This window comes from Athene noctua, chromosome 6 (genome assembly GCF_965140245.1).
Source record: "Athene noctua chromosome 6, bAthNoc1.hap1.1, whole genome shotgun sequence".
Classification (NCBI taxonomy): domain Eukaryota; kingdom Metazoa; phylum Chordata; class Aves; order Strigiformes; family Strigidae; genus Athene; species Athene noctua.
In genome coordinates this window covers 4,154,525-4,162,411 of record NC_134042.1, presented here as the reverse complement: position 1 = coordinate 4,162,411, position 7,887 = coordinate 4,154,525, and the positions used below count along the sequence as shown (strand labels likewise).

At 39.3% G+C, this 7,887-nt stretch overlaps 1 protein-coding gene across 1 annotated transcript in view; it reads right to left on the bottom strand.

The window, feature by feature from the left end:
- Positions 1 to 293: 293 nt before the first annotated feature.
- The window catches only part of CD44 (CD44 molecule (IN blood group)), a 58,257-nt gene continuing 50,663 nt past the window's right edge, over positions 294 to 7,887 (bottom strand). The window contains exons 8-9 of the mRNA XM_074909067.1: positions 7,314 to 7,392; positions 294 to 3,863 (exon numbers count right to left, since the gene is read on the bottom strand). Of these exons, the coding sequence (XP_074765168.1) occupies positions 3,647 to 3,863; positions 7,314 to 7,392 (296 nt within the window). The 3' untranslated portion in view covers positions 294 to 3,646. The remainder of the gene's footprint in view (positions 3,864 to 7,313; positions 7,393 to 7,887) is intronic.

Here is a 7,887-nt window from a genome sequence, read left to right as displayed (position 1 = left end):
ACAGAAAGAGTAATTATGACCAGCCCTAAGCAGGGTGATATACTGACCACTGTCTCTGCCCACCATGTGCTGAAGAGACACTAGGTAATTGTCTCCTAAGAATATTCCAGGCAACATGGTTCAAACTACTTAGTACAGAGGCTGTTGTTGTTGTTGTTGACAAAGGACACACACAAAACATCCCTATCACATGAAAAACACTGTGCAGAAATATAATTTTGAAACTGATGTTGTGGAAAGAGTGTAACATCCATGCAGGCAGACATGATGGCCATATATCCTTTCTCTGCTTTATTCAAACATTCCTTGTAAGATCTTCAAGAAAAATACAGGTGAAACAATCACTCTGGATTGTTTGATGAAAATATTACATTCTCATGAAACACATGGTCCCGCTCTTAAATATGCTTACTGCTTTAGACAGTATTTCCATGAGCGAGGTGGTCTGGATTACATTTATTTAAAACTGTTCAAGACAAAGGAATAACACAAGCTGATCACGGGGTCCGTTCTAGGTCCAGCCTGGTCTCCTCAGCATATTTAGGAGAGATCCTCATCTTTCCCAGGCACCAAGGGTAGGCTGTCGGCACCCTGAAGGAAGGGCTGGATCTTGTTGGGTGCCACACTCTCCCAAATGCCATTGGTTAAGTGAGCCAGGAATAGTCGTCAAGCTCTTACCGGGTTAATCTTAATTCGGACCAAGCTGTCTGCTTCAAGGGGGATGCTGAGCTAATCTCTAACTTGCAGAGCATTCGGGGAGCCTATGGGAGGCTGGCAGAGCAGGCAAGGTCACACAGCATTCAGCTGAGCCTGGTTTAGAGTTTGCAAGCAGAAAAAAATGAGCCCTGGTTCACCATCCTGCTCAGTGCCTGTCTTCCACTGATAATGCTGGTCTTACTTTTTATGCTGAATGTGGAATCAAGTTTATTTTTGGAAGTTTATTTTACAGTTCAGTGTGGCTTTAGCAATACTATTTCTAGTTACAATTTAGAGATGATATTTCTTTCATTCTGATTAATCTGTTAAATAAATATGCAAATATATCAAGTGCTCTATATAAAAAACACATACACACAACAAACATCCTCTCAATAATAAATCAAGATTAATAAAAATAAGTACTATATTACACATATGAAATGACCATCTAGTTTTGAAACTATAATGAAATTTAATTACACATGAATCACATGACATAATCTAAAAAGGATCAGCATATATAAAAAAAATGGCATTGCCTCTGTAAAACTTGAGCATCTCCTTATTTAAAAATATAAAAAGAAGCCAACCAGTGTTGTCCATGCATTTATAGATACTGAACATTAGATAAATTAGGAAGGAGTTTGTGGATTTCTCTGTTAAACATTTGAATAGGGAGATAAATAACATGCCACAGCCTTTTTCTTTTTCTTTTTTTTTTTTTTTTTTTTTAAAAAAAAAGAAAAAAGAAAAATTTAGCCTTAAAGACAATGAAATATCTCTTTTTGATTGAGACCTATATTCCATTAGGATTTAAAGAGAGGAGTAATTCTTACTCTGGATAGCCATACCTAACCTTCAACAGGTCATGTTGATTTGTAATGACAAATAGAAAAGCTTGCTTAAAAACATTACCGGAATTAAACAAAAATCAATGCACACAGTCGACAGACTTCCCACTACACAGTTGAGTATTAAAATACATGAGAAGGCTGAGAAGTTTGACAGTGAACCACAGGTATTGATAGTGTAAATCACCTCGACCCCATTAGCTTCAGCTTGGTTGAGCACCTTCAGCCCACGAGCTGTGTGACTGTTCATAGACAAAACATGCTGACCTATGTAAAGTCAGAAACCCCCCTATGTGTACTTTAAAACCACACCTTGTCTTGGGACCGTTTGCTCAGGCGTAAGCTTACCCTGAGGAGATCTGCCTGCAGATACCAGGGCACTGAGCAAACTCGATGAAACACATGGGAAACAGCTGGAGGGCTGTGACTGAGAAATGTAATCAACAGTCTTGTGCTTGATGTCCCAGTAAGGATCGGTGCTAGCTAATGTTAGTATTTAGCCAGCCAGATACTCATCCTCCAGACTGCTTCAGATGGAGAACATGAAATCACACGCTTTAGCAGAACAAAGACAGGTGCTACGGTCAGTAACCGGGAACACCCGAATAAGCTTGCTACAGGACGTTCCCATCCCACAGCTGACACAGACCACTGGTTGCAATTACCTTAGGCTGTTTTTACTTGCATTTTCTTGAGGCAGCCCAATTAGAAGTTATCATTCTCACTCCTTTCCAATACATTTTCTTAAAAATGGCACAGACCACTAGTAGTAAATAATTTTCTTTCTGAGAATTCATGTCAATATAATGCACAGCATCATAGCTTAATACAAATACTTTACATAACAGACACATAAGGACAAAACAAACAAAATAATGTAACAATGCAGCTGCAGCTACTTTACTATATTACATGGCTGGGAGAGTTTCCTTTCATTTTCTTTGATCTTTTCTGTAGAATTTGAACTTCTGGTACCAATTAGCAAGCAATGTTTCTTTCAGTATTTTTAAAAAGCAGAGGGAAAAACATGGATGAAACAGAATTCAGAGGAAGTGAGCGGGATCCTAGAAAAGCAGCTTTTAAAATATCAGCAGACTGGTGTAACATAATACTTACAGTGAAAACAAGTTTTAAGGGGCAGCATCTTCTAAGTAAAATGGAGCAGAAGATAGAGACCTATTCTTCAGGAATAAAACATTGTCATCTTCTCTAATGATCTCCAATTGCTTGATTTGTGCATGTGTGATCGAGCTGGGGTCATTCTGTTTTATTCATCATCCTAACTATTTAACAGGCTCATTAAAAACATGCACAAACCATGATCAATGAAGGAGGGAGGGGGAAGAGCAATGAATACCTCAAAACTCAAGGATAACTGTACAGATTGTTAGGATAATAAAGTATAGAAGTTTATTATGTATATCTCATGTTTTCATCTCTTTATTCCCCCTCCCAAGAAGACTTGCTGTACACCCATAGACATTTGAAAATAGAGATAAATAAATTTTGTCCTTCTGGGTTTCCCTCATTGCAGACCAAGCCATAAATCACTATAAAACATCACTTTTTGTTTATGCTGGCAGACTCTGAATGCACCTACTGTTTTTTTCTGGCTGGAAGGCATTTCTGAACGATTCTGATGGTTTAGACATTGTATAGGAGGCCTTTTCGGTTTAAACTTGATGTTTGCTCTTGACATTTGTTCCTCACTTACTCTTGTACCATGGCAAGTTTAGTACCTTAAATGCCTGTAAGATGGAGTGACTGGACACTTCTGTAGCTCTGCACAGTGAAGACCCTCCATCTGGGGAGCAATGACGTAAATTTGGATCCCTCCTAACACCCAGGACACAGTGAGAGTCTTCTGTGTAGGAACTGGGAACTGAGAACATTATGCAACTCTTGGGGGCTTATTTCAGAAAGTGAATGTCAATTTTGTAACTCAGACATCATTTAAACGGGATTAAAAATGAATAAAACTTATGTTTAGTTTACGTTCAAAAGACATCAGTAGCACAGTGCATCTGTGAATTCCTGTCCAAGTTCCATGTGATTTTGATTTCCCCAGCTCTGGTCTACTTGAAAACTTAGTACCATTACACTCCACTCTTCATGTCAAGCTCCTGATGATTTTGTGTTTCATTGACGGTCAGGAATTCGTCACATGCTCCTGTTCGGTCATTTGACTGTTCTTTATGAACCAAGTGCACCATTTCTTGTGATTTGCTGGCATCTCCATTTAATCCACTTGTCTTCCTGTCCTCCACTGCCCCTTTGCCATTGTTAATCACTAGCTTTTTCTTCTGCCCACATCTAGAAATAAATACGAAGAAAATAAGTACTATAAATGGAGACTATCAAAAATAAGAAAAAAACTGAAAGTCAATATTTAGGAAAAGGTGTTTAGAAATGAAACTTATGTCTGCCGGTGCAGATTTATACAATGCAAATGGTAAAGTTTCTCCATATTGCATATTTTATTTTTGAAAGCTTCCACCATTATATGCATAAAATTTGGCAGATCTCACTGTTCGATTTGTATCTGTCATTACTACAGATAGGAATGACAATCATTTCTGAAAGCTAGAAAAGATTTTCTAACATTTGGATATATCCACATTTATGAACTTTTTATATATTGCAGGGGACAGGGTCATTCTAAATCCAGAGTTCTTGAGAAGGCAGAAAATTTGAATCAAGCACTCACCTCACCATACAAGATAACATTTTCCATCTTTGCATTAGGCCTAGAAGCCCGCCAACAGCAAGGAAGTACAGAGAACTACTCTTGCTACTATCAACAGCATAGCTCCTTACAGTATTAACGTAGGAAATAACTACTGTCTTTGAAAGTTACACTCACTGAAGTGCTGCCAATAAACTCTATTCTCTTCTAAACTCACACTCTTCTAAAAAGTCACCAGTCCAAAACTGATGCATGCTGGTCAACATGGGCTGGGTATTCAAGGTAGTAAAAAAGTATGGGTTACACAGCTGTCAGGTTTGCCCCAGACTGGTTCTCTGGCTGCACAGTGCTGAACATCCTACTTGTCCTCAAACAGCCTTGTGGAAATTGAATATACAAAGAGCAGCTCTCTTAAAAGGGACAGTGTCTCTGTGAAGTTGTAATTTAAAGTGCTTTCTTTTTAAATGAAGCCTATTTTGCCTGAATGACTAATCTGGCAGTTTAATTATACTGTTATCCTACTGAAATATTACTGGTTTCATGCTTACTGACCGATAGATGAGTGTTATTTTATCTGAAATAGCTCAGTTCACTGTGCTAATGTTACACACACCCTCGGGAATGGTTCCTGGTCTGCAGACACGAAATGCCAGAAGAGGACAGCGAGGAGCTGTGGAGCTCCACAGCCTCTCAAAAGAGCAGCTCAGAGTCTTTCCTGACATGATGGCCAGGCTGGGCAGCATCTTCTGCTGGACCCTGGAAGGAGATCCTCTCACTTTTTACAACAGGCACCAGACAGAGGCAGTCTTCTTCGCAAGAGGAATAGCTAACTAACTAAATAGAATCACACTGAATTGTGACTTTTTTGGTTAAGATAATTTAAGACAACACCAATTTAGAAAAAAAAAAAAAAAAAAGGATTTACTACAGCCAAGCAATTGGCTGTTTACTGAGAAGCCCCAATTGCTTGTTTGAAACGCTTGAACTCTACTGTACTGACTTCCTAACTACAAAGGCTAAACCTATTGATTTTGGAATCAGGAAGTTCACTACCTTGAAGGTAAGGCCTACTCTTCATTAGGCTTTTTCAGACAACCCAAATGAGAATGATACTGGAGATGCTGCAGTTAGCATTCACTTAAAAAATGGTGCAACTGGCAGCATTACACAAATAAAAACATAGACCGTTCTCACTTTTTAAATAAATTGATGTTTGAAACATTCTCAACTTCCTGCTCAGCTAACACTGCAGTGCTCAATCCTCCTTTCTCAGCTGTCAAGTTTTCTCATCGCGCTGCTGCATGCGTTAGTTTCAAATTAGTCGTCATTCATGTGTAGTATGCTGACTGCACAGCAACTATCTTTCTCTGAATTTTCAGTGTATTGGCACTTATCAGAATAGACGAAGAAAGGATTCTTGATTTATTCATGTTATCATTTGGATCCTGCTAAAGTGGAAGAAAGAATTCCACTTGTTTCAAGCATACCAGAGTACATCCTTACTTCAAAAAGTTTTCCTCAGAGAGATTAACACATATTACTAGGGTTTAATCCATGCATTCGTACACATACATGTACCCACATGCACTTTCTCTCTTGTGACTCACTCCCAGCTGTATGTAAGCTCTAAGTAAAAGAGATGTTTTCTATTATTGGTATCTAAGGCATAATTTACAGCTCCTAGATGGTTTCATTTCTTGTCAGATGCAATCTATAATTAGCCATAGTGGCCTGTTTGTCTGTTCCTATGGTGACTGTGGGTTAAGAAGGAGGAAACAATGGCAGTCTCTACTTTTAAAGGCCTAACAGAATAACATATAAATCAATAAGCCATGACATTCAGCCTGTGTAACTCCAGAATCGCTTCACAGAAAGAAAGTTGCAGAGTTTTCTCTCTCACGGTATGCTTGATAGCTTTCTTATTTCAACGGTTCTCTGCTAACGGTTCTCTGTCAGAGAAGCACTGATATTGTAGATGCAGTCATAGGGCAGACATACCAGGTGGCATCTCAGTACTGACCTCAGCAAAACTGGATCAGTTTACTCTGTCTGACAATTTGGCATTCAGTTTGCACTGTTTTGTCTCATTAGCAGCCTTCTGCATTATGGGCAGGAACTGCCCCACCACAGTGGCAGTGCTTTGCTCTAGCACCCATGCCATACTTCGGAGGACCTTGACTCTATCTCACAGAAGCATTAACATGTGCTTTCCTGCAACCAGCAGACTAGGAACAAATTTGCTCACTGTTTCCTGAACAAAAATTTCCATATATTATATGGTTACTCTGATAAAAAAGTTCAAATTCAACATTCAAGTAGAAAATAGTTACTCTGTTAAAGGGTTCAACATGAACGTTGAAGTAGCAAAAAGCTGTTTAAGACAATTGAGAAGTAACTTCAGAAAAGTACCTAGAGAAAAGAAAGAGTTAAGAGCATTACAACCTATCCTTTAGGCTAGAGTTCAAATTTCCTGGCTAACTTTGCAGAGATCACTACAACCTTCTATTTGTCAGCTTGTTCATCTGTAAAGTGGAGTAAATAAAGCTATTGGGTGCTCTGATAGCAATGTTAGAATATATCCCTGTGACTGCCAGCTGTGATACTACCTTTTGTTTGGAAGGAACAAATTAACCCAGTGACAGTGAATGTCTAATACAGCCCTTCACACCGTACACAGACAACCCTGTTAATGGTGGAGGACTATGCTGAGCCCATCTCGTGATTGCTGCTATGTCCATCTCACATAGGTTTTACTCTCAGTGGACAGGATTATCCTTTTAATAAGTAATAGGTAGAGAATAATTAATTCTCTGTGATCTGTATACAGTAAGTTTCCATCTACAAGTAAAGGCCAAACGGTTTATACAGCTACTGACCTCACGTGCTTCCACAAGAGTCTGTAGGTTGATGTGTGACCTGTGCAGGACATGGTGATCTCGACCCTCACATCCCAATCACAGAGCTCCTCAGAGGAAGCTCTTTCCTGTGTTATGCTACTCTGCTCTATCACAAAGTTTTGAAGGCTCTCGATGAAGAAAATAGCACGACAGGGTCTTTAGAAAAAGGGGCCACCTTACCTTCTCCGACTGTTAACAGCAATGCACACTGCAAGTATCAACGCCAGTGCCACAAGAGCAGCCACTATGATCAGCCATTCTGTGGGGAGAGTTGAGGGAGGGGAGGAGAACATGTTAACGTATCTCAGGGAGTTTTGCTGGTTTGCAGAACTGCAAGAACACAAGCTTTTCTAAATCCTTTAAACTGTCAGAGTTTTTTCCTAGTTTGCATGAATGTTTGTTTGCTTTACAAAGGGCTTCTGTCCAAATCGAACACATTTTCATCATTCAGCTATACACAGGCCCACTCAGATGAAATACTCCATCACTGTTAGCACTGATAAGCACTGTACTTTGGTGAGCATCCACGAAGAGGAGTTGTGTCACTGGTCTACTCCAAGAGAGAAAGAAAGGGCTTAGCAATGATACACCTGCAATCCCAGGCACAAAAGCAGGATGACTTTCAGGCAGAGTCGAATGTTGTTTGGTTTTTTTTTTTTTTTTTTTAATTTAAGGGGTATTTTTGGGGCAAACTCTAAAAAAAAAAAAAAAAGGAACTGCAAAACTGGAAGGGACCCTGAGAGGTCTATATAAG